The sequence below is a fragment of the Dysidea avara genome, chromosome 13 (assembly GCF_963678975.1).
Source record: "Dysidea avara chromosome 13, odDysAvar1.4, whole genome shotgun sequence".
Classification (NCBI taxonomy): Eukaryota; Metazoa; Porifera; class Demospongiae; order Dictyoceratida; family Dysideidae; genus Dysidea; species Dysidea avara.
In genome coordinates this window covers 18621137-18648169 of record NC_089284.1, presented here as the reverse complement: position 1 = coordinate 18648169, position 27033 = coordinate 18621137, and the positions used below count along the sequence as shown (strand labels likewise).

The window sequence follows — 27033 nt, the reverse complement described above, 5'->3', positions numbered from 1 at the left end:
ACATGCAAACAATACAATTTCGATTGTGGGTTATAATTTATAATAAAGCGCTGAGGTGATTGAATGCGTTTCAATACAAAATCTAATGTGTCCATTATAGAGATGATCAGCAAAACTGTAATGGAAATGATAACATCAATCATGTGTTTAAGATTATGATCATGTCATACCTTCCACCTATATCCACAATCATTACAATAAGCAAACGTTGTCATTGGTTCATCAGCACTACGTGTCTGTGCCTGTAACAGAACATGGTATAATATAGTCACTGGTTGGTGTAAAATGTGAAGGTTTTTCTAAAAGTTAATACTATTCCTCAGAACATATTTGCCATATTTGTAATTTCCCAATGAAAACTTGTGTATTACCATATATGCAGCTCCGTCAAAATGTCATTGGTTATAATGCATAAAAGATCCTGGAGAAGTGAAAATTTCCTTAATTTTTTTTGCAGACAGCTGCCAGTCCGTGAAAATTGCAAAAAAAATTTCCCCACAGAATAAAAACGCTACACAGCAGATATTCCCAGGGAAATACCCCTCCAACTAATATACACCATATCACTATGGCAACCTCACCTGTGTGTAGCTGCAGTTCCTCTTCTTACATTTGGAACATTTTAGTAGGTCACTCTTCGTGCCAGTGACTTGAGCTAGTTGTGCATCTCTTATTGCCTCCTTGGTCATCTCATTACGTAACTTTTTCATGTTGTCACTAGCCATCTCCTAATTAATACCCATCATTACAGTAGTACATTGTAACCAGAGGAAAATGATCACACATCACAATAACTTGATTATGACTTGTTTATAAGCAATTTGTTGTGTAAGGGACACATGACATGGATATACAATGACGTGTGACCACCCTCCTCTGATGGTAATAGCAGACACACCTCTGTTGCCATGGTAGCAATCCTAGCTGGAGGAAAATCACCACAAATGACTTTTTCGCGTAATGTAGGATTCTTCAAGTCACCAAGGTTACTAACCCTACTACGAACTCTACTCTTGTACTTAATGCCAGTGTCCCTGTGTTCCTTGAAGATGTCTACGGTGAAGTTAAGGGACAATAAGGAGAACTACAGGAGTTGTTGGTACAAGGATACTGTCTTCAATGTATGCAGCAAGGTTGTTAAACTTGATCTCGTCAGATGGTGACACTAAACAACAACAGTTCAGCAAGTGACAGAGTGAACATCACAAACCATTACATTATATCTATCTAATATTTGTAACTTAGTACAAGAGCCAATGAGCTGTTTTAAAATTACTGCTATTGGATGGCAATAACTTAGTTTGGTGTGAAGTGTTTGATTAAACAGTTTGCCAGCTGATATTGGTGATTTACCACACAGCCATATTGAACAATAAATTGGTGAATCAATCATTTATATGGCGGTAGTACAATGAGAAGTTACGATTCTTATAAGCTTCAATCACAAAGGACACACCTTCACTACGACCTTTCTTCAGAGCTGTACACAACATAACACGGCATTTGTCCCTAATGGCATCCCCTGTTGGAGGCTCCCTAGCAATTCCGCTGATGTCAGCTGCAAACTGAGGTGGCTTCAGTACAGCAGTGGGTGTGGTTGGCTCTGAGCCACTCCCTCCATTGGGCAGTGTATTGATGTCTGGTGTGTTGGGCATGTCTGTGGGCGTGGAAGGGGTGTAGCTAGGAGGGGGTGGAGGGGTCGGTAGTCGTGGTGCTGGCTCTGGTCTTTCCTCAGGAGTGGTTGCCTCTTTACCATTACCTAATCACTAACAGTAATACATTCCAGGACATACACACTGACAGACAGACTTGGTAGCAATTTCTTCCATGACTTGATCAGTTTCTTAGCAATGACAGTCACTTCAGGACTTTGTGATTTCTTCCTCAACACATTAGTGGACATTCCAATACGTGACTTCTGCAAGTATATCATATGTACACCATGACCATTTAGACCCTAAATAGCTAGAGTCTGGTGAACTCTGTACATGACAATGATGTCACAGGTTGAACTACAAGGTAACAATCACTACTTGTTTGTTAAGTGAGAACTAGAGTTGATCTAGTCTTGTCAACAGACTGTATTTTTCATTTGGTCAGGACTAGAGTTGATCTGACTATTCATAGTACACAGGGTTCGGGTGATGAGCTCACCTGTAACAAGTCCAGGTTCATTGGTAGTGACTGGAGGGCGCGTAATAAGTCCAGCGCCATCTCTTCATTCTAATGGTAGAGTGGGTGAGCAATAAATAAAACAAGCATTACTTGTACAACCTACCCCACAACAAATACAGTACTAATATTTAGCACACAATTTCAGTTAATGTATTTAACAATAACAATCACGAGGTAACTTACTGAATAACGAGCGACATACACTCACCATAGGATCATGTTGAACGACTTTATCCAACTCTTTCCCGACCCTAATGATCTCGTGTTCGGAGCCCATTACAATGTGTTGTGATGCATGTATCAAATGGGAACGGCGTGTACTACAGGACCAAGTAACTACTGTTTACTAAAGGTGCGCTCCAATTAGATAGAAATCGTATGACGAAACAATGCACACGAGTCGCGTGTTCACGCGGTGGCTAATACGCGCTGTCCACAGCTTCAAACAGGCTCGCAACTACAGTGAAGGGTTAGTATATGCGAAATATGGAACTCCAGAAGATGTATTAGAGTGAGTAGTTCACTTGCGTGGGCGTAGTTAACCCTGCAAGACCAATAGATTACAAGAAGTACAAATACCATCAGTGGGACGTGATGATGTTAAAGTGAAGGTGATAGCTGCTCCTGTTAATCCTTCAGATGTTAACGTCATTCAAGGTGGAAGTAACCATACAACTGGTTATTAATAATGATTATTGCAGGGACTTACCCCTTGTCTCCAAGGTTACCAGCATTCGGGGGTAACGAAGTAGTTGGCATGGTAACTGAAGTTGGTAGCACCATTACATCATTAAAACTAGGAGATCATGTGATCGCAGCTCAACCTGGAATAGGTACTGTGTACCATTCATAGTTTCCTCATGTGGAATAGGTCACCTATCAGTATTAGTCCCCTCCTGGGAATAATAGGGGATTTACCATATATGTACAAGTTTTTGAGGTATGTGATTTTTTTTTGTTTTCATGCTTAACTGTATAGCTGTACATTTCTGGCTGTGGGCACAGGTTGCCCACAGACCTTTGATGCAGATTCTCCTGCTTCAAAAAGCATTATAAATAAACTGTCTGCAAAAATTTCGTTCTTGAAAAGTAACGATTATCAATAAATCAGGGCTCAGGGTGAACGTGAAATGACTGATCTGTGAAAATTACCATTTACAGTACACACTTGTATGTGCATGTGTTACACCATAGATACAGTATACCAACAGGGATTGGAAACGGAAGTAACTCACATGATATCCCTGTACAGACTCTTAATGTGACATAACAGACGTGAAATACCATCCGTGTCTCGAGCGCGAGTGACCATCACCATAGATACCAGTGTAGCGCGAATTCATTAGAAGCCACTTTTGTGCATGTTGTAGAAGAATTACAGCCTAAACGTTGTGACAATTGGGCTAATACTTGACGGCCCAATTACCTACGTGTGTTGGAGTTCACGAGTGCTTTGAAGCGACTGTTGATGCTCACTTCTGTGGTAAGTTTTTTGCAACCGAGCACCACTTCAAACAGTTGTGTACTTTTGTAAGCCTGCCAGTAAGAAAAGCATTTTGTTGTCTGGTATTTACATTCTCAGTGCTGTGTAAATTGTGTACCATTTATATTACCATATTGCACTTTTTAATAAATTTGCAGATTACACTTGTGTCAGTTACACTAGTGTAATTTTCGAGGACACATCAGTGACCCTGTGTACTAATATATCATATCATTATTTACTAACACACTAGTAGAGTGTAAAGTGAATATTGGATTGTTCTGAAACCATTTCTGTAGAAAATAGGAAGTGGAATGGTGGAATCTTGTGACTAATACATTGAAGATCACATACATCTCAGAAATTCAGGAGTGGGATTTACAAGGGGGGAACACAATGTACAATTAGCAATTAACAAATGATTAGTTAGCTACAAATGTTATCTAGAAATAATTTCTTATCGGTCGTTTCAATTAATGAGTTCCAATCATTGATAGTTCTTGAAGTAGCTGTTTCAATATGCTATAACCCAGGCTACTCTGATTTAAGTGTTTTGTTCCCTTGGTACTGTAATGATGTGTGCGTCACCATCTCCTAGATGCTTTCATGTAAACCTCTGTCTATAACAGAGAAAGCTAATTGCCTACTTAATGGTTTTTCATGGTCCAGAAAGTGGTCCACTTGCAGACCACCATATCACATGAGATCCTCTAATAGAACATTCAGCATACCGTAATAGAGCAGTCAGTGATTTTCCATTTTTTAACTATCAACTACACATGCATTTAACTACTCATTATCCTGTAGATGCTTCTGCTCTTGTATCTCTTCACAATTTAGTGTATAGTTCAGTACACCCATGTTGATTGCCATCACTATGACTCTTTAATTTCTGTGTGTGTGTGTGTGTGTGTGTGTGTGTGTGTGTGTGTGTGTGTGTGTGTGTGTGTATTGTAGTCAGTTGGTGTTATTATGCATTCAGTGTTGTAATTATCATTTATATCGCTGCTGTGCTGTTGTATAATGTGAGCGACTGCTCTGCAAAGTGAAACACTACACATGGGAGAAACTAGTCTTGTTGAGTTAAACACAGGGGCTTCTACGTTTGTTGTCTTGTGCAACTCGAGTACAGTAATGATTTTATTCTGTTTCTGTGTCCTGTACAGTACTACAGTGTAGTGTGCAAAGAAAGTGACCCATTATTGAAGGCCACACCGGGCTAAAACTACTAGCTACTCGCTGCTATAGATCCTTTATACCGAACCACTCTTGAAGCTGCTTTACACCAAACACACACATGTAGCTATATGATACTAAAGGACCTGATAGTTTTGCAAAATCATCTTTCATTCATTCAACGATTTTGTCATAAATCTATTCGGTGGTGGAACTTGTGTCCTTGAAAGCAAGGAAAGCATCATATAGTGACTTTGTCTCCTATATTAGATCACTGTCTCCTATATTAGATCACTAATTATTGTAAATGCTTTTGTTCATGTTGTAAGTGTACGATGTTTAATTTTGTGTGTGTGTGTGTGTTGATTTTATGTTTTTGCTTTGTTTTTGTAGATTGTAAATCTGTATGCATTTATAACTCTGGCAGGGAAGAAAGGCTATTGCAGGGGTGATTGTCGACTGTTGGAGTTTAAATCATAAATCGTAGACTATAGCTAGCTGGCTACAGTGTCCCAACGAAGCCTGTATCAATGCATGTGTCACCTGAAATGTGGCTGCTATAAACACTATCACAGCAAGCCATCTGAGAAGACTTGTTTTTCTAATGCCATCGCTTAGTAACGACGTGTTGACGTCATGCGAGACGCGGATATGTTTGTGCGCGAGTCTCCATTTCCAATCCCATTGGAAAGTATACTGTATCTATGGTTACACGTAACACTCCTGACAAATTTGATGCAGAACAATGCCCCCAGTCATGGTTCTGCCCATACTGGTCAGCAAAGTGACCAGTACCTTCTTAAATCCAATTCTTACATAAATCACTAATGTACATGCAATATACTCTAATACAACACACAGCATATCAGTTCATGTTAACTTTAGACCACACAGGCAGAACCCGGTTGATAGCATAGGCTATACACATTAGTACACAACACACACGTGCGCACACACTACACACACACACCACATGATTACCTGTTAGCTTGTAAGTTGCTGTACAACTCAGTGTCCCAGTGACACTCATCATGACATTACCTGTCGTCATGACATTACCTGTCGTCATGACATTACAATTTCATACACCCCCTCCCCCCTCATATATGAGGTTTGTGCATAATGCATAATATTAAATATTTTTAAAATCATCTTTAATTTAAAAATGAAGTAGGGACCTATGCAATAAAAGAGATGAATGATGGTTTTACAGCATAGCTTGGTGGGAAAGTCCCTACTTTGGCATTGAACAAAATTATAGCTATTGTGCCAAAGTAGGGACTTTCCCACCAAGTTATGCTGTAATACCATCATTCATCTCTTGTTTCACTATTTATTGCATAGATAGATCCCTACTTCATTTTTAAATTAACAATTTTTAGAATACTAGTTTGTTTAGTTTTTTGTTGTAGCACAGCTAGTTACAGTGTAATTTGTGACTGTTCTATTAGAATATCATACATGTCTGTTGTATTAGAGTGACTGTTCTATTAGAGTATCTCGAGTCAACAAAAGGTGAGCAGCTAGTTAGACCAATAAGGGGTGAGGTCCAGCATCCATTGTTTACTGTTAAGTAAATAGCTAGATTGTTAAGAGGTGTGGTCTCCACGGTATATCGCCATTAGTCCACCTAGATCTTATTTGATGGGTGTGGTCGCGAAACCCGTATTGCAAACGGGATCCCAATCATGAGTGAGTGAGGCAGACCAAATTTCAAGTTTTGGTGATTTAAAAAAAATTCTATATCTGGTCACCGGTAAGTGTTTTCTTGTTTGTAATGCTGTATTTCATGTTAGATGGACTAATATTCCGTAAAGGTGATTTTCTTGGCGTAAGATGTCTCTAGGATGAGTTTTGAAGGTGGCATTTTAGGCGGCACGCATCATTTTTGGGGGATCCCTACTTAAACAGTACTACCATACTGTTTGATAAATGACACAATATATGTTACAGGCACCTGGAGAGATACTATAGTGTGTCATTATGACAAGTGGTTACGTGTGCCATCACAACTACCAATCCAGCTGGCAGCAACATTGATGGTTAACCCAGCAACTGCCTATCGTATGATGAGTGACTTTGTGCAGCTTGAAGAAGGTGAATAGAGTTGTGAGGCTTTGTTTGATTAGATCTGTACACAAGTCCCTTGGCATCCCTTGATAACAGTGTAACATCCCTTGATAACAGTATAACGTCCCTTGATAACAGTACATACTGTATAGTAAAAAACTTTGGTGGTAAAAAACTTTGGCGAATTTGGCGAATAACGTTCAATTCGCCAACGTTTTTTTCGCTAATTATTTTAGATAATCACATGAGCACATTGAGTACCTAGAACTTGAGATGAAGATCAGCTCATATGCAATAAAGATCAAGCTGACTTTGGAGATCTTCGAAATGTGTCCCACAGTTGTAGCTAAGCACTCCTTCGGATAGCATTTCCAACCGGCTTCCCGTTCACACATCAGCTAACCTCTGCTACTGAAAAAGTAAATACGGTCGCTCTCAACATCGCAGAAGATAGCGAAGCACGCCTTTGCTAGCACGTCGTTAGATCAGTAGATACAAAAGTACTGCTACAAAAGCAACGCTAGCTACCTATACACTTACTACACTACTTAAGGATGCTCTGTACAGTCCGCTTGTATGGCTTCCCGTGGAATTTAATTTGTTCTATGACTTACAAATGATTTTAGCAAATGTTCTGTACTTTTTACAGGATATAAGCTAACACTAGTACAACACAGTTTAGTCCAAACCCAACTGCTAAGTTTGCTTTAGAACAAGAGTTACAGTTTTTCCCTTTATACTAGAACTAGTCCTACAGTTTACACACAAGAGCCTTGATACTTTTATGATACACTATGCTAAACACCACAAACCATTGTACGTTTTTATTTTTGTCTTTTAGTTTCTCAATCATCACATATTTATCTTTCGGGTTGACACTCCCAGAAATCCTTTTCTTTACTTCCACGTTATTCATCATCTGGACTTGCTATTTCAAAATGGCAAACACTCTTCTTTGGCAAAATTACTGAAGTAGCTTGTGTTAAAATTTCATGTCTATTGGATTAACAATGACGGAGTAGTTCTAATTTAAGTGAGAGGGTGTATAATAGCAAGATGCATGTGCTTGTTGCTATGGGATACCTAATTTACAGGTACTAAAACGCGTCAACATGTCACAGACTAATTAAGTGACCATAATATTTCTTTTAGTGAAAAACAGACTATGTCTTGGGAAGCCTTGTACGAACTGTACAGAGCACCCCTTAACTGATGAGTTGACACCGTGTCGTTATCCGTAGAGTAAAAACTTTGGAGGTAAAAACTTTGGCGAATATTATTTCAATCGCCAAGGTTTTTTTTACCAATTTTTTCAACAGAGGGGTTTCGTCACACTTTTTTACCACCAAAGTTTTTTACTATACAGTACGTCTCTTGATAACAGTATAACATCCCTTAATAACAGTATAACGTCCTTCGATAACAGTATAATGTCCCTTGATAACAGTATAACGTCCTTCGATAACAGTATAACATCCCTTAATAACAGTATAACGTCCTTCGATAACAGTATAATGTCCCTTGATAACAGTATAACGTCCTTCGATAACAGTATAACATCTCTTGATAACAGTATAACGTCTTCGATAACAGTATAATGTCCCTTGATAACCGTATAACGTCCTTCTATAACAGTATAACATCTCTTAATAACAGTATAACGTCTTCGATAACAGTATAATGTCCCTTGATAACAGTATAACATCCTTCGATAACAGTATAGCGTCCCTTGATAACAGTATAACGTCCCTTGATAACAGTATATCGTCCCTAGCGTCCCTTGATAACAGTATAATGTCCCTTGATAACAGTATAACGTCCCTTGATAACAGTATAACATCCCTAGCGTCCCTAGATAACAGTATAATGTCCCTAGCGTCCCTTGATAACAGTATAACATCCCTTGATAACAGTATAACGTCCCTTAATAACAGTATAACGTCCCTAGCATCTCTTGATAACAGTATAACGTCCCTAGCATCCCTTGATAACAGTATAACGTCCCTAGCTTCCCTTGATAACAGTATATCGTCCCTAGCGTCCCTTGATAACAGTATAATGTCCCTTGATAACAGTATAATGTCCCTTGATAACAGTATAACGTCCCTTGATAACAGTATAACATCCCTAGCGTCCCTTGATAACAGTATAATGTCCCTAGCGTCCCTTGATAACAGTATAACATCCCTTGATAACAGTATAACGTCCCTTGATAACAGTATAACGTCCCTTGATAACAGTATAACGTCCCTAGCGTCCCTTGATAACAGTATAACATCCCTTGATAACAGTATAACGTCCCTTGGTAACAGTATAACGTCCCTTGGTAACAGTATAACGTCCCTAGCATCTCTTGATAACAGTATAACGTCCCTAGCGTCCCTTGATAACAGTATAACATCCCTTGATAACAGTATAACGTCCCTTGGTAACAGTATAACGTCCCTAGCATCTCTTGATAACAGTATAGCGTCCCTTGATAACAGTATAACATCCCTTGATAACAGTATAACGTCCCTTGGTAACAGTATAACGTCCCTAGCGTCCCTTGATAACAGTATAACATCCCTTGATAACAGTATAACGTCCCTTGGTAACAGTATAACGTCCCTAGCATCTCTTGATAACAGTATAACGTCCCTAGCGTCCCTTGATAACAGTATAGCATCCCTTGATAACAGTATAACGTCCCTTGGTAACAGTATAACGTCCCTAGCATCTCTTGATATCAGTATAACGTCACTAGCGTCCCTTGATAACAGTATAACGTCCCTAGCATCTCTTGATAATAGTATAACGTCCCTTGATAACAGTATAACATCCCTTGATAACAGTATAACATCCCTTGATAACAGTATAACATCCCTTGATAACAGTATAACATCCCTTGATAACAGTATAACGTCCCTTGATAACAGTATAACGTCCCTTGATAACAGTATAACGTCCCTAGCTTCCCTTGATAATAGTATAATAAGACTGCAGAAATTGAGATTTTTATATAGTTCCGGACATCATAACTTTCCAAAAATGCGAAATGCTATAATATAATTTGAACTGCTGCTACGCATGGTTGTAAACTAAGTGCTGTAGTTTTCAAACTGTTGATCCTATGGCTACACAATCAACGTCATTTTACTCGTGAGGATTAAAATGACACCTAGGGATTTACCCTACAACAAAAGCATGAGGACCAAAACACGTCATGAAATATATTCTAGTTTGTAAGTACACAAATCCTTTACATACCTTTAGAAAATGGTCAATAACTCATTCGCAGTTGATCCTATTTACTCCAAATAACTGTTGGTCGAATCGCCGTTGAATGGCGAGTAAGGCCATATGTAGCTCACGTGAATCAAAAGCTAATTAAAATGGCAGACGAAGTGTGGAATGCGAAGTTGTGATAAAATAGGTCGCTGTTCTTCATGTAATAGTTGTAACACGGGCATGAGGGCTTTGCCTGATATGTATGCCCGACTGCCCGAGGGCATACATATCAGACAAAGTCTGAATGCCCCGTGTTACAGCTAACATGTAACTCTTATTAGGCTGATAGCCTGTACAGGGCAATCAATCACCCAAGCCAATACGAGTGCAGCCACTGGATGATATGCACACCTAAAATTTTCAATTATGGGTCAGCAGCTAGTACGTTTGGTTATGATAAGCGGACATATCCTAGAGATATCACGGAGAATTTCCATTATGCAAATTTAATGTTTTAATCAGTGCTATTGAATCGTTTATGGAAAACTATGCAGTTCACTAAAGGCCTAGACAGGTAAGCTTGCTTGTAGAGTGGTTACTCCGTGCAGAGTGGTAGCTTCATGATGGGGGCGTGTCCGTATTCAAAAATGTGCGGAAATGATCGAATGAATAAGCTATAACACTAGTTTTCACCTTAGCCCAACGTTTTTCAACTCGTAGGATGGCGAGGATAACAAAATGCTCTCCGTCTGAGTGGTTTTCATAGCGAAATACAAGTCGTGCATCGATTAATTTGATTGATTTGCATCCTAATCACGTGAGTACTGATCGATCCCCACAATTGATTTCAGCATCAACGTCTATATAATCACTGCCCAGTTGTAGACCGGCTACATTTCGTATGTAGCCCGGCTAGCTGGACTACGTATGAAATGTAGCCCAGGTGGCTCCTTTGATCTGAGGTGTGAAAGTGTTACATGGGTTTATAACAAGTAAGCCTCTGTAGTTACAGTGATTCTTTAGCCTTCTCCTAGTAGCCCTATGAATAAGCTTTCTTTTGATAATTGGTTTTTAGCTAATGGAGTTAGGCAGGCCAAGAAACCTGGACAAACAGCTAAGCTGGTTTAATACTAACATGCATTCTTCAATAAATTTGTGTGGCTTTAAAGGTCAAGGCTGCATCCTCTATGTATTAATAGCTGTAATTCAGGACTGAGGGAATCTGTTTCTGTACATTTTTTGTACATGCTTTATCATTCCTGTGTACCAAGTGTCACTATCATTGTTGTAACATTGGCTGAGAAAAAGTGAGCATTTTGCTATCCTTCAATTCATAATAACAAATAACATTGAAATAAGGATAATATCAAAAATCTGCTTCTGTAGAAAGTTAGAGCTATCACTGCACTCCTTTCCCACCAAAATTCTGGTTTGTGGCTTGCACCTACATGAGGGATGTAAAATACCAGGAGCTTATAAGCGCCGAAATAGCTCCTGAAAATACCAAAGCTAATAATTGGTTATTACATCATTGTGCAAAAGGTTCACATTGATATGGCTTCAACTTCCGTTTGTGTAACCACAATGATTATATTCCCCACCTGTCCAAATTTCATGACGTTGAGCAAACCCACATAAAGTTATGGCATCACAAACATAGAAAAACAACCTTTGGAAACTTATGATGTTCAGCACTATAAGTATTCGAGAGAAGGTTTATTTCATAGTTTATTTGTAATACTCTAATAGAGTGCACATTTTTTTCGAGGATTTCTAATAGAACAACACACATAGAATGTTCTAGAACAATCTAAATAGATCTATGAAATTATACAGTTTTACATTTTAGCTTGAAGAAATTAAGTGAGGTGAACAGCCGTGATAACAGCATTAATGATTTAGGTGTTCAGTATGGAGGTCTCTGGTTCAAATGTTGGTAAGTTTAGACATTTTCATGCACTTTTTTTACCCTGCGGTGACTGTTCTATTAGAGTATTTCAACCCCACAATTACAGTTGTTTGGTTTTGCCTTGTTACTCTATAGCTGTCAATGTGATTTCTTTTAAACCACAAAAGGTTTGAGCTATGATGGTTAACCTATACACATACCAATTTTTAAGTTATTTCCATAAGCGGTTTACCCTGTAGGCGTAACAACAAGTCAGCCTTTTCTAACACAAATAATCATCCATAGCTCTATTATGACTATTGATCAGATTTGCACCAAACTTGGATCACTTGGTACGTGATTGTTCCGCAATACGTTCTTGTAGTGTACCAAAGCTCAAGACAATTGAGCTATGCATTTGCATTTTATTATAATGGTTTTTGTAAAGTGTGCGAAAAGAATAATCTAAGCCCCCTAAACGAAGAAATTAAGCTAAATTTTGAAGGCTCATATTTCATGGTTGTGTTAGGCAATCTTGCTCAAACTTGGTATGTTAGGTGCTGAAGGTGAAGAGCGTTTGCAGTATAAAAATGATTCCTATTTGAGAAGGGAGCATGGAGCTATGGCTTCCATACAAACTGACACTAAAAGGGGTTTGGCTCCTACACTACTATAGTGGAGATTTAGTGCTACAAGCACTAAATCTTCCTGTATCAATACAGGTACTGTATTGTGTCAGGCACTAAATCTTCCCTACATTAACGTAGGAATTGTATTGTGCTGAGGTACTAAATCTTCCCTACATTATAATTAATGTAGGAATTGTATTGTGCTCAGGCACCAAATTCCAAAGAGATTATAAAAGTTTGTTACATGTGAATGACGCAATTTGTATCCCATTGCATAAGCAGTAGAACCCTTTGATTCAAGTAATGCAGTACTACTATGTACATAGCACCTTAGCATTTCACTATAGCAACACAACATTGATTGCTCTTATCACGTATAAAACTGCTTCTTTCCTGAACATGTAACATATCAAGCTCTAACCAACAGGCAGTGTTGGGCAAGTTACTTTGTAAAAGTAACTAGTTACATATTACTTGCAACAGTTACAGTTACATATTACCCATAAAATAAAGTAACTATAATAATATTACATATTATATTACTTTGTGTCCACAGCCTTAAGCTGTCACGTGTGAAATTACCACCTTATCACGTAACATGATTGCGTTGTTGGACAATGTGCAAATCTTGGTTATAAGTAAGAAGCTAGTGAATAAGCTTCATTCAGTAGGCTTCATTACTTCGTTGTGGTTAGGCGTTACTCAGAGGATTACTAACGAGATTAGTAACTTCATTACTTTTAGTAATAATATTACGTCATATTAGACTCGTTACAGTAATTATATTACTTAGGTAACGCGATACGTTTGTAAGTAAAGTATCTTGCGTTATATTACCTGTTTTCATAGGGTATTTCGTTATATTACTTTGTTACCGCAAAAGTAATAATATTACGTAACGCGTTACTCCCAACACTGCCAACAGGTAATCTGCTGTTATTTTGAAATCACCCAACAAGTGCTTATATATATATATACAAGTAGAAGGAAAAATTAGGAATTTTAAAGTTGGATTAGGGATCAAAAAGGTAGTGGAACAAGAGAATAGCTTTAAAAAGTAGTGGAACAAGAGGTTGCCTATACTTGCAGTAGTGGACAGATGCATATTACATGTCCACTAGTATATCTGCAGGTATAGGCAACCTTCCTAGTTTCACTACTTTTTTGACCATAATCCAAAAACTTTAAAAAATTCCTTCTACTTGTCTGTTTACTTTTTGTAACATAATTATTATAACTGGTGAACCCACATCAAATGGAAGAAGGGTGCCTGGCATGAAATACATCTGGGCACGCGCCCCAACAATCACTTATTTAATATGAAGAGTGAAGTGCCAATACGCTTCATTTTCAGCCATGGTTAGCCTGTTACACAGATCTACAGACAAAGAACAGTACAAAAAACATCATTCCAGTTACGCATACCACAAAGGAAGAAGAGTGCCTGACACACGATACGTCTAAGTGTGCGCCCCAATAATTAATTATTACGAAAAGCGAGGTGCCATTACGCTTCGTTTTCAGCCATGTTCAGCCTGTTACACAGCTCTACAAATACAGTTACTATACAAAACACTCATAAATAATGCGATAGTCAACAAAGAAGAAACCATACGGTACACTACCGCGAATTGACACCAGGCACTGTCAAAGATGGGACACAAAGGTAAGTCCATGATGCGTGCACTGCAGTATGCCAAAAGGCATCAGTCGGGCTGAAGTGACATCTAACAGTGAAAAAATTACAACCCATAGCCTTAGCAGTTATCGAGTTACGCTTGTCTGAAGGCATCAGGCAGGCAAGCAGGCAGATAGTCAGTCAGTAGAAACTTCTGCTAAATACAAAATTTTATAAAATTCTGTAGCCACTTATTGGTAGCATTTTTGGCCACTTTTGGGCTTGATTATAACTAGAGGTGCACCGATATGGAAATTTACCAACATACCGATAACCAATATATTGTAGCGATACCGATACCGGTACCGATATCTAAACATAAAAGGTTTTCAGAATGGCCACTACAATAAACGTGGTAAAAAGCTTAAATGATGGTCACTGAAACCTTGTAAAAGAAAAAACAGAGAATTGTGGGAAAAGTAGTGATAAAAAGGTGTGTAAAAAAGGGGGAAAAAATGTGACTAACTCTGGAATTGATCCCTGGCCATCATGAAAACTTTCGAGACTCACTGTACTACTACCAAGCCAAGAACATGAGTGTTAACTTAGATAATACACTCATAATTGTACAGTGACTTCAACCACACTAACAAATATGAACTCAATTAAGGTATTAAAGCCAGTAGGCAAAGAGTCGATAATCAATAAGTTTAGTATCACGACTTTGTCTAGGTGTGCATTAAAAGTCAACTTAGGGAAGAGAGAGTTCAGCTTCCAACGGTGGTGGTATCCATGACTTCTTATTGTACAGGTATAAGGAAAAATTAAGAATTTTAAGTTTGATTAGGGATCATACAGGAGGTAGCCTACACCTGCAGATATACTAGTTGACATTTAATCCCTAATTCAGTCATGGTAGGTAGACTGAATTAGGGATGAAATGTCAACTAGTATATCTTCAGGTGTAGGCAACCTCCCTTGTTTCCCTACTTTTTTTTGTGTGATCCCTAATCGAACTTAAAATTCTTAATTTTCCTTATACTTGTTTGTTTACTTTTTTTTGTAACATTATTATGACTGGTGAACCCACGCATGCTGCATTAAAACAAAGGATAACGCCAGAGGTAATGTTTTCGACTAAACGTGCGCCCCAAATATCAATTACTGACTCAAAAGTAAAGTATCATTACACTTCGCTTTCAGCTATGTTCAGTCCGTTACACAGCGCTGCATGCGAAGAATACTAGGAGGAGCGCCTCTGCCAGTCACCATGAAAAATATGGACAATTCGTGCACCCCAATTACTGAAAGCTTGAAAGTGGCCATTAAATTACACTTTGCTTTCAACTATGTTCAGCCCGTTACACAGTGCTACAAACGAAGAACACCAGGAGAAGCGCCTCTGCAATCAATTCAGTCACCACGGAAAATACGGACGATTCCCGTAGGGAAGCCATCACGCTACCGTGAATCAACACCTTTGGCTGTCAGCAAAAAGAAATGGGACACAAAGGAGGACAAAGGGAAGTCCATGATGCGTGTATTGTACGTACTGCAGTATGCCAAAAGGCATGTCTCGGGACGAAGCAACATCGAACAGTGAAAAATCAAGCCCGTAGCTTTACGAGTTACACTTGTCTGAAGGCATCAGGCAGGCAGTAGATTTTTTTAAATTTTGTAGCAATCTATTGGAAGCATTTAGGGTCGTACTGAAGGCACTTTGAGCTTGGTTTATACCTAACCAATACTGCCAAGGCGCCAGGATGGTACGTATTATGAAGCTGGTTTTTGGGTGATTATTATTGGCCAGAAAAACCCAAACCTCCATGATCCCTGCAGTACTATTGTACTGTATGATGTGGGAAAAGGTGAAAAACACTTCGCTGTATTAAGTGTTTCCTCATCTCTTTTTGATCGTAGTAGTGATCGTAGTAGAGAGTGGCTGGGTCATCTCCAAACATCAGGGATATTGCAAAATGCAATTGCAAAGCAGCCACAATCTTTGTTTCCTTTTTGAAGTTGAACTTGAGGAATTCTTACATTCCGGTTCCCATATAATGCACGCAGTTGTTCAGCAAGAGTTGAGTAATACAAAGGATGGAATTTCATTTATAAATGGATATTTCATAACAGCAACTATCAATGATACTCCCCCACACTAGTTTAGTCTCAACTGTTGTTGTACACCAACTCTTGGTGGAGTGAAGAGAGTAGTACTGATGTCATTACCTACTTTTATATGCAACTCTGTGCATACTTGTTAGACTAGTGTAGAAAACCAGTATCACTGGAACCTTTGACTGGCATTATCAATGCTCAATATCAGCACCTTCTTTTGAACTAGCTCAATAAGACAGAGTGTTAACAGTTAGTGAAACAGAATTATTTTGTGCCTACAATAGTGTAGGGGGATTTAGTGTTAAATCTTTCCTAGATATAAGGGGAAGAAATAATATTTGAATATATAGTGCTCCATCCCACAAGTATTATAAGGAAGTTTTAGTGCTTATAGTGGCACTAAATCTTGCCCATATAATGTACCATTTAGTGCCATTTTATCTGAACTCGGAGCTACGCATGTGTGAAAATCATGTTTTGTTGCTTCTTGTAAATATACTCACAGTGTGGCATGCTCTCACAGTGTGACATGCTGGCTTTCTTGGCAGCACGACACACTACCACGTGTCTTGATTACTTTGCAAGATCAGTGATCTTTTAGAAAACAAAATTTCAAATGTTCTTTCACTGCTGAGGTCTAATGGTTGCAGCCAACCAGTACAGTTGGTGGATACTTCCACAACTGAACTACTGTTCCTTGCCTAGTGTAAAGAGGAAGTTTGTAGTTGTCTGCACTTTAAACTGATCAAAATAACCAGTGCCTGGTGGGTACTACTTAATTACATGTTTTCTCAACATGGGATAGGCACAAGTATGGTCTCTTCATTGGGTTAGCTAATGGTTTGGGGTTGATGTAACATTCCAACCATCAGGGAATTTTACTTTAGGCAAGTAGGCTGGTGTCTTTCCAACATAGATTAGTTGTGGTGGAAGCAACTTAGTACAAGTAAACAACATGGTCAGTTGTCATTGTGCTATTTCTACTTGTTTGGCCCCCTTGTGTTCCATGGTCAGGCCCCCTTGTGTTCCATGGTAAGGCCCCCTTGTGTTCCATGGTCAGGCCCCCTTGTGTTCCATGGTCAGGCAGGTATTTCAAGCCAGTATGATCCCAGCTAATAATCAGGATGTCTTCCATATAGACTTTGGTATGTATATCAGCCAGGTACTGTTTCTTCAGAATTTGAAAATATGTTAGGTTTACCTTTGCTTTAGTTGTACCTTGCCTCTTGACTACTCCTTTTTTCCCATTCTTTAGATATGTCAATTGGTCTGTCATTCTATGCTAGTAAATTGGCATCATAAGAATAAGTCACCACTCCTAATGCAGTCCCAACAGTGTACTACTATCTTTACCACATTGCAAACAAACTTCTTCTAAATGGTCACCATTCAAAGGTCTTCCTTGACGCTTATTTGGAAGCTGCTGTATTGAAGTATAGCAGAACTCTTTCCACTTCCCTTCAACTTCAATTCTGATCACAGTACTCATTTTTCCACCCTCGAACTGTACTCTCTTTTAAATAGGATAATCTCACTTGAATTATTGAATAGCTTTAGTATCCCCAAACTTTGCAGCATAAGCTCAAATTTTAGCCTTCTCCTTGTCCATAACTTTAATGTACAATCCCCTCTTGCTGGCAATGCTATGCTCTTTTAGCTGCACGGATAGTAGCCTTGGACACAGATGCACTAGGTGGCAGCTTCACTTCCAAGTCAAAATTCTTTGTCTTAAAGTACTGTTGGATAAATATCCTTTCTGACAGAAAACATGGTCAAGTTTGCAGCTCAAATGTCATGCCAGTAATCATGTGATAGATTTTACAGGGTCACATGATCTTTAGTGAATATTTAGCCATTCGTGAAAGTAAAACACTAATCTACCTCAAAAAAACTAACTGTACAGAAACATGATATTTAGTTCTAAGTAAAGATCACTCCACTGGGAATGTTTCTCATCCAGGTGGTGAGTGGGCAGTAATGAAGTGACAATGGGTCGACTGCTCAATTAGAGTATATTAACCTGGTCTGTAGGTAGTCTTGTGTGCCTGACCTGTAAAGGATCTGGTATCAAGTCCGTAAACCTTTCAAAACTGTTTGTACAGGCAATTAGTTACAGCTACACAAGTAATGAAGCCACAAAAAGTTAGTCTTCTACAGACTGAAAACATCTCTAGATGGAAGTTACCAACAACATCTCTAGGTGATGTGATTATCTTCTCTGCTAGCATCATGCTTCATATCCGCTTCACTACTACAATTACAATTCATTCACCTACTAACAATTATGTGATCTTATCTATATACTATGATGTTTAACGTGGCTCATTAGTGACTTACGATTTTGGAAATCTTGATCTTACTTGGCTTCCACTTGACTTGGTGTTGTATTGAGTAATACCAGACCCTTGAGTGTGTGAGGACTAGTCTGTCAGTTACAGGCTGGCCATTACACTCTGTATTGTATTGTATTGAGTGATACCAGACCCTTGAGTGTGTGAGGACTAGTCTGTCAGTTACAGGCTGGCCATTACACTCTGTATTGTATTGAGTGATACCAGACCCTTGAGTGTGTGAGGACTAGTCTGTCAGTTACAGGCTGGCCATTACACTCTGTATTTCTGTAAATTTGTAATTGCTAACTTCCTTCTTCACTAGTAGGGATAGTGTGTGTACAATATACACCATCATAAGTAGTTCTCAATAGATTACTGTATTTCATAATATGTGTCCTTCACCTAATACAACAGTATATCATATTGTGGTGGTGTGTTTATATGTTTCTAAGGTGATACTATAATTCAAAATGGAGCCAATAGTGGAGTGGGTCAAGCAGTCATCCAGCTAGCTGCCTCTCGTAATATCAACACCATTAATATCATTAGAGACAGGTAGGGTATTCCCCTTAGTCACAGGTCACATGACCACACTATGCAGGCCAAACATTGATGAGATAAAGCACTACCTTGACGACCTTGGGGCTACTGTGGTGATTACTGAAGAAGAGAACTCCAAACGAGACATCAGATCAATTTATGAGGTAATATTATACTATATATCTGGATGAGTGATAAGAATTTATCAGTTGACATTCATCCCTGTAATATGATACTAGGTGTTTAAAATTAGGAGGCATGCCTTATATATATATAAATTAAAACGATTAAATTAAAACAATTAGTGCTACAATTATTACAAACATTGTGATAATATTGTCAAGGCTACATGTGTGTGGTAATTGTATTGTGAGCATTTGATTAGGCGATAATTGGTGGCCCTACACCATTGCTCCTAGAGTTTGAGAAGAGTGTTCTGATAAAAATTATATCACAGCAGAGTAGATTATAAGTAGTTATTGACATGAGGCTGAGACGGACAGGTGTCAATAACTAGATATTCTATGGGATATAACTGGTTTATATCCAACTTGTGGTTTTGTCAAAGGTAATAATTCAACACCTTATTGGACTGTGCAGTATTGCCCATACCATATATGGTTTCAGTGAATTCTTTGAAGTATGGCTTCACGGTGATATAAGTGAGCTTGTTCAGTTCTTTTGTCATCAAACAGTAGTACTGTTTAAGTAAGGATCCTGGTGAGATTTTTGGGCGCTGCCCAAAATTCCGCCTTTAAAAATCATTCTAGACGTGTCTTACGAGACGAAAATCACCTTTACGGAATAGTACTAGTCCATATAATACATAAAACAGCATTAAATACAGCAAAACACTTACAGGTGGCCGGATATAGAATTTTTTAGAAATTGCCAAAACTTGAATTTTAGACTGACTGACTGCCTGCCTGCCTGCCTGCCTGCCTGCCTGCCTGCCTGCCTGCCTGCCTGCCTGCCTGCCTGCCTGCCTGCCTGCCTGCCTGCCTGCCTGCCTGCCTGCCTGCCTGCCTGCCTGCCTGCCTGCCTGCCTGCCTGCCTGCCTGCCTGCCTGCCTGACTGACTTACTGATTGACCACAGTTGCAAGCCTAGAGGCCAAACGAAGCAGTGCACAGCCACCATTTTACGCCGCCACAACAACAAACTCACCAGTGGGATGTGCCTTTTGGGGTTCCGACGAGTGTGTGCCCTCTGCGCCTTGTCTTTTCTTTTATCTTCAATCAGGCTGCTTGTCTTCTTCATCCAACGAAACCATACCAAGACGTTAATTTTCCATATCAGCACTTTCTCTAAGCAGCATAATAGACGCCACAAGATTATTTAAGACACATAGACTACGCTACTGTACGGAGGTACCAGAGCTTCACGATAGGTCACAAGATCATGCCCATTCTTTATTCTACGTATTATCGATCTATCGATTGAAACCTCCTGTGGGATCTTTGCAGGCTGACTCGAGATACTCTAACACAGCAGTCACTCTAATAGAACAGTCACATGTTTATAGCTAGCTGTATGCTGTAACAAAAATTAAACAAACTAGTATATTAAAAATTATAAATTAAGTAGGAATCCAAGCGATAAAAAGTATTTAAACAAGAGATGAATGATGGTAGCTATTACAGCATAGCCCAGTGGGAAATCCCTACTTTGGCATTGAACACAAAATAATTGCTATACCATGCCAAAGTAGGGGTTCCCACCGAGCTATGCTGTAATAGCTACCATCGTTCATCTATTGTTTCACTACTTTTTATCGTTATATACTAGTTACTATACAGTGTATCACTAAAATAGAATGTTCATCTTAATGGAGTAACATCAGCTACAACAAACTTCTAATTTACTACTCAATTATATCAATACGGCTGTGATTGAATTGGTTATTCTTGATTTTTAGGGTACAAATATACGAGGCTCGGCATAACTGTAATAGTGGTCTGATATTTGTATTTTTGTAACTATTACAGATGTACCAAATATGGTAAAACTTCACAGATCTGTTTATATTGACAAAATATCAGCCAACAGATTAATAGCTGTATAGCACAATTGGCATAGCAACAAGGGTCTTGATGTATTGGATAATTGAGTATCTATACCAAAACAGCCAAGCTGTAATTTGTCATCTGTAACTATGGTAACATGATAGCAACCATTGTGCTCACTCAATTTTGGAACTCAAAATGCCATCCAAAAAAACCATCACCATAATAATATAGACCCTTATATGGCTTTCACATGACATCAGAGGGTGCTTACTGTGCTAAATTAATAAGGTCTATATTCTTTTTGTATTTACATACTCCAAAGCCATCCTATAGTCGGTTTTGGAACTTCTTTTACTTGTCTTTTTCTTTACTGTGGAAAGGAGGAAGAGATCAGGGGCAACTAATTGATTGTAGCTGAACTCTCTCTACATTGTGACTTGTTGGGAGCTGAATTCTTCTATATGCTGTATTGTAGCTGATCTCTCTACAGGGTAACTTTTTTGTAGCTGAACTCTATACAGGATGAATTGATTGTTGCTGAACTCTATAAAGGGTGGCTTATAATTCTCTGCAAAACTAGCAGGTTTTGTAACTGGGAGAAAAGATGGAGAAAAATAAGAGGAAATCAATTTTTGCAGTCTCATAGCTCGGGATGCTTGACATAATTTTGCTCAAATTTGGTATGTGGACTGCTGAAGGTGGAGGGAATTTCCCAGCAAAAATCGTCTCGTTTTGTAAATGCAACACGGAGCTACGAATGTGTGAAAGTCATGTTGTCTCTATTTCTGTCAATATACTCACAGTGTGGCTTGGTCTGCATGATATACTACCATGTGTCTTGATCATGATACGCTACCATGTGTCTTGGTCATGCCAGTGTGTCTTGATCATGATACACTACCATGTGTCTTGATATAAAGGTATTTTTCAACTAACCTGACAGCAATATTGTTGAGACAGAATTTGGATAAAAATGAGCAAGAAATATGTTTAATAATAAACGTCTCATCAGTGATAACCATTGACATCATCAGCAAAGCATTTTATTACAGTAGTATGGGGTGTGTGAAGGTAATAAGGGGGCATATCCACTAATTACTAGGATGAAAGGTTTCAACAGAAGACTGCCAACACTCAGGATGGCGCACGCTTAGACATTGCCGTGAATGGATTTTGGGGTGGTCGTTATGAAAAATGTTATATGGACGTCAGAGTTTTTAACCCACTTGCACCATCCAACAGTGGAACCACCCTTCAGTCATGTTACAGGAAACACGAAATAACAAAGAAGAGAGCTTATGAGTTGCGAATTCGTGAAGTGGAACACAGTTCTTTTACCCCTCTAGTGTTCTCTGCTTCCGGGGGAATGGGCCATGAAGCCAGTGTTTTTTACAAGCGATTGGCAAGTTTATTGTCTGACAAATGGAATGACCCTTATGCCACAGTACTAGGATGGATTAGATGTAGATTGTCATTTTGTTTGCTGTGTTCAGCAATCCAGTGCATTAGAGGAGCGCGATCTTCACAAGGTCATTACATCAAAAGTGCTCCTGTGGCCTTGGTGCAATCAGAGATTCAGTTTTTGAACATTTAATTCGTCAAATCTGATGAAGTGTGAATTAGTCAAATTTTTCTTGCGTCAAAATTTCCTTGCGTACAGTAACTGCTCCAGTAATAGTCACCTCTGTTTGCCCTGCAGTTAGGTCACATCATTTGATTTACTGTAATTGTCAAATAAAATCCCAGACCTTCTACCAATACAGTCTCAAGGGGGATTGTCTATAAAAATGTGTTCTACATTATATTTTCACAAACCTCGTATTATAATCCTTGATCCACCACTGGGGCGGGAGGGAGAGCTTTATTGTTCTAGAAATTTTGCTGTTCACAAATGCAATTAGAGTAGCTTGCAAGTCAACTGTTTAAACATCACCATATATGGTATCATTGTAGTGTTACAAGTCGGCCAAACTAGGTCTGAACACTGTTGGGGGAGACAGTGCTACTAACTTGATGCGTCAACTACAGTAAGTATCATACATTATCCATATATGGTTGTGTGATCCTCTGTTGCTAGGCAACAAGCTGTGATGGTGACATATGGGGGAATGTCAAGGAAGCCAGTGATGTTGCCAACGGTAACAAGACTGAGTGATTGTTGCCAGGGTAACTATGTTACTTACAGGGCTCACTAATATTTAAAGAAATCAAGTTTGTTGGCTACTGGAATGCAAAGTGGATTGAGAGGAATAAGAACAGTTAGTGTAGTAGTGTTCGTTGTGAGGTTGCTACTATAGCAACAGGTGGTCCTTATCATCAGATGTATGATGACCTCATTAGATTGGGAGTTGAGGGGAAACTGAAGCCACCCAAGTGTACCGAACATTTATTACAAAATTACAAGACAGCCCTCAGTCAGGCCATGACGTCATTTGCTGGTTCTAAACAATTGTTTGTATTAAATTAATATTTGTAATAATATCTGTGGCTAGCGCGGGGCCGGGCGCACTGAGTGCACCTCACAAGACTATTTCATTGTGGTATTGAGTATATAGAAGGGGAGGGTATGGATCTACTCGGTTCTATACTGAACTCAATGGAAGCTCCCCCAGACGATAAGGAAGGAAAGAAGGCGCGAATGAGTAAGTGTAACCCATCTTGTACACTAGTTACGCGAGAGAGAGACCATTACAGAGGAGAGACGAGCTGCAGAGAAGTTTCAAGAACAAACGAGAAGGGAGAAGGCGAAGTTTAGATCTGAGGTAATTCTCCAGTAATGAGGTTTTCACGTGACTATCATCCCAACACAGATAGAGAAGAAGGTTGCTAATTTTATGAAGGACCAGGGTGAGAAGAGGCTCAAGTTTGAGCCAATGGATAAGTTACAACGATCCATTGTGTAAGTAGTGTGTGTGTGTGACATCATTACAGCCAGTTGGCCATGATAGGTTAGTCCATGGTACTGTTCACCTCATTATAATCTGGTGATTTATACCAAGTGGCCGAGCCAATCAGATCACAGCAATATAAATATTTGTAATCTGCTTGTCTTATTAATACCTACTAGTTGGGAAACAGCTATTGTCCTGTACTGTAACCATAGTAACAGGTTTATGGTGTACATTCTAGTCACGATGTGGCAGAAATCGCTGGTTTGATTTCTCACTCGTTTGGAACTGAAGAAGTGGACAAGTACATGATACTTTACAAGAAGGTACTTACCTCATCAAGTAGTTTTGCCCTTCCATTTGTATAATAGTTATGTAGTTGCTATTGTGATGTTTCCATGCCAACAGGAGGCACCGCCCACTGAAGAAGAGTTGCACAAGTTGAAATATGGAGAGGTGGGTGTGGTTCAGCTCATGTGATATCATGTGAGCTATTTCAGGATCTAGTAAAGACAAGAGTCACAGAACAGTCCAATGATAATACACAGGTAGTTGTTTTGAATGTTACAACAAAAAAAGGTTTGACAGTGGGTACTGCAATAATGGCTGAATGGTACATTGTCAGAATATTTTATCATTAATCTTCTCTCTCACTGGGTGAAGAGGATACTCACCAGCTGTTGTGACTGATCAAGTCATCTTCTATAGATCTATTACTGCTTCACATAATCCACTAGCTACCAGAGGAGGACACTGCTACCTGTTGGTCACTTTGAATGTTCTATTAGAGTAATCCATTTTAACCAGAGTTGTTCAGAGTGTTTCCAGTGTTGTATAAACCAACATTGTCATAAATGGATATGTTCTGCATGATAAGACAGAGAATTACACAACAAGGATGTAGTTACAGCTGGGTTTCCAGGGGTTTCAGGAATCCCCTTTGGATTTTACACTGTGTGTATGGAACATGGAGAAAGTGTTACTTTAGAATTCTGGATTCACAGAACACTTTACATCTCTTTTATCTTAGTTATGCAATGGTGTCTCACACAATAGCAATATCAATTTAGTGTACTATGGATATATATAGTAGTATTAGAACAAGTTTAATTGATACACTCTAATAAAGCAGTCAGGCAATATTACTACTCTAATAGCAGTCACTTAGCTGCAGTGAAAATTCCATTTCAAAATTCCTGGAAAGCGTGAATCTAGTCCACTCTTAATCAAAAGCAGCTTCACGTTATGACCCAATCCTCTTAAACATCTGATGTAGTGCTAGTATTGAAATTTGAATACACGGCATTAGTAACAGGAAAATATCGAGGTATATCAATATATAGTTAGCTTGTTACTAACTATTACATCATTTCTTGGGCCTAGTATGAACTAGTGGTATGCATCCCAAAGGCCAAAATAATATAGTTCAGTACAAGTGGGCATGTTGTAATGTGACAACTTCCAAGTTTTTGTTTAGGGTGTGTCTGCTAAACCATCAACAAATTGGGTAATTAAACACCAAAAACTGGGTTAAAGCAATCCTATCTGGTATTCATCGATATACCAGTATTGCAATATACCAGTTATCAAAGGCTGTCACAGTATAATAGCCAGTTATGATGATTTATCACAGTAAACGGTATTACCAGTATATCGCCGAGACTAACCTAATGGTCACTCGGTGTGAAGAACTGCACAGTGACTCAGAAATGTCATAAAGTAATTATCATTAAAACTTATAATTATTCATAACTTGTTATTATGTTTCTGTGATTGATACTGACCAGTGATTGGTTCCTCTATTGTTCTATAGTATGTACAAGTTGAACTGAATCCTGAAAAACAGCTAAAAATTAAAAGTGGCTACAACAAGGTTAACATTTCAGTCAACCAGATGATTAGTGGTAACAGCAAAGGTGTCAACAACAGAGACGTGCAGTTTGGCTTCATCACAAGTTTGGGAAAAGACTACAATGGACACTACTTTTGTGGCTTCCCCATAGGAAATGTATGGTGAAAATTTTGATTGGCCGTAAATGTTACATCAGACTTTTTTGAACAAAAGATTTTGAAATATTTTTAGCAGGTCAAGCAGTACTAGAAGTGTGCCAGATTTCAAGATAGTGTGTAATTGCATTATCTATGAGAGTTATTAAATGTTTTTGAGGATTCAGCTCAATGCGTACATACTATAGTCCAGCATTTGTGAAGTCACCAGTGTTTTAAAAATTCCAATATAACAGTCAGTAATAATCACAAACTTCTTAATTGTTTAAATGAGACACCATAGGGAATCTCTTCTCACAAAGACCAGGAATTGTACCAATTGACATTAACCACATGAATCCTTGCTTGCAGTGCCACACCCTAGGTATCCGTGACACACCTTTAATTACGTGTTATTCACTTACAGGTGGTCACACCTGTCCATGACTACAGAGATAAATACCGACATCTGATTGGCTCTTCTAGTGGACAAGAAGCTGCAGTGATCACTCAACCAAACAAGTCATTTGGTTATGGTGAGCTCTACTTGGAATTAATATTGTAATCTACTACTCTATTTAGTTCCCAGTGCTAACAAAAGGGACACTCGGTCTATAGAAGAGACTCTTAATGACTTGAGAACAAAGAAAGCTAAACTATCTGATCATGATGATGTGAAATGATGTCATAATAATTATAGTAATGCATGTTAGGAGAAGGGTGGGGCTGGGAAGAGCACACCTATACATGTCACTACTAGTAGTAACTTGTGTATTGAACTGACTGCTCTATTTTGAATAGTTATTTGGAGAGCTGTGGGGAGGATGCCCCTCAATCAGAAGTTACAGGTTGGAGCAACAAATACCCTATACCAGCTGCAGACTCAGTAACTCCTAATCTTGTGGGCCTCCA

General features: G+C 38.8%; 3 protein-coding genes across 5 annotated transcripts; 2 read left to right on the top strand and 1 right to left on the bottom strand.

The window, feature by feature from the left end:
• Positions 1-17: 17 nt before the first annotated feature.
• Positions 18-2566, bottom strand: LOC136242631 (transcription elongation factor A protein 1-like). Of its 2 annotated transcripts, none has more exons than XM_066034076.1 (9): positions 2384-2566; positions 2155-2223; positions 1810-1918; positions 1457-1759; positions 1112-1165; positions 899-1053; positions 582-728; positions 171-242; positions 18-115 (listed from the first exon to the last, which is right to left on the bottom strand). In XM_066034076.1, the coding sequence occupies exons 1-9, from the start codon at positions 2450-2452 to the stop codon at positions 107-109; spliced, it is 987 nt and encodes a 328-aa protein (XP_065890148.1). In that variant the 5' UTR covers positions 2453-2566; the 3' UTR covers positions 18-106. The 2 variants fall into 2 exon arrangements, with proteins under 2 accessions (XP_065890148.1, XP_065890149.1); XM_066034077.1 differs by having other exon boundaries at positions 2359-2422.
• On the top strand, positions 2516-23728 carry LOC136242630 (enoyl-[acyl-carrier-protein] reductase, mitochondrial-like). The gene is made up of 10 exons (XM_066034075.1): positions 2516-2686; positions 2735-2832; positions 2877-3008; positions 6788-6931; positions 19153-19255; positions 19302-19404; positions 23201-23274; positions 23325-23385; positions 23433-23505; positions 23551-23728. The coding sequence occupies exons 1-10, from the start codon at positions 2565-2567 to the stop codon at positions 23712-23714; spliced, it is 1074 nt and encodes a 357-aa protein (XP_065890147.1). The 5' UTR covers positions 2516-2564; the 3' UTR covers positions 23715-23728.
• Positions 23724-26828, top strand: LOC136242633 (sperm-associated antigen 7-like). Of its 2 annotated transcripts, none has more exons than XR_010694592.1 (8): positions 23724-23889; positions 23942-24009; positions 24058-24146; positions 24377-24461; positions 24544-24591; positions 24636-24714; positions 24761-26657; positions 26704-26828. XR_010694592.1 is itself a non-coding variant. In XM_066034079.1 (8 exons), exons 1-8 carry the CDS (start codon positions 23814-23816, stop codon positions 26802-26804), a joined length of 624 nt encoding a protein of 207 aa, XP_065890151.1. In that variant the 5' UTR covers positions 23730-23813; the 3' UTR covers positions 26805-26828. The 2 variants fall into 2 exon arrangements, 1 of the variants encoding a protein (XP_065890151.1); XM_066034079.1 differs by having other exon boundaries at positions 23730-23889; positions 24636-24683; positions 26549-26657.
• The last annotated feature ends 205 nt before the right edge of the window (positions 26829-27033 follow it).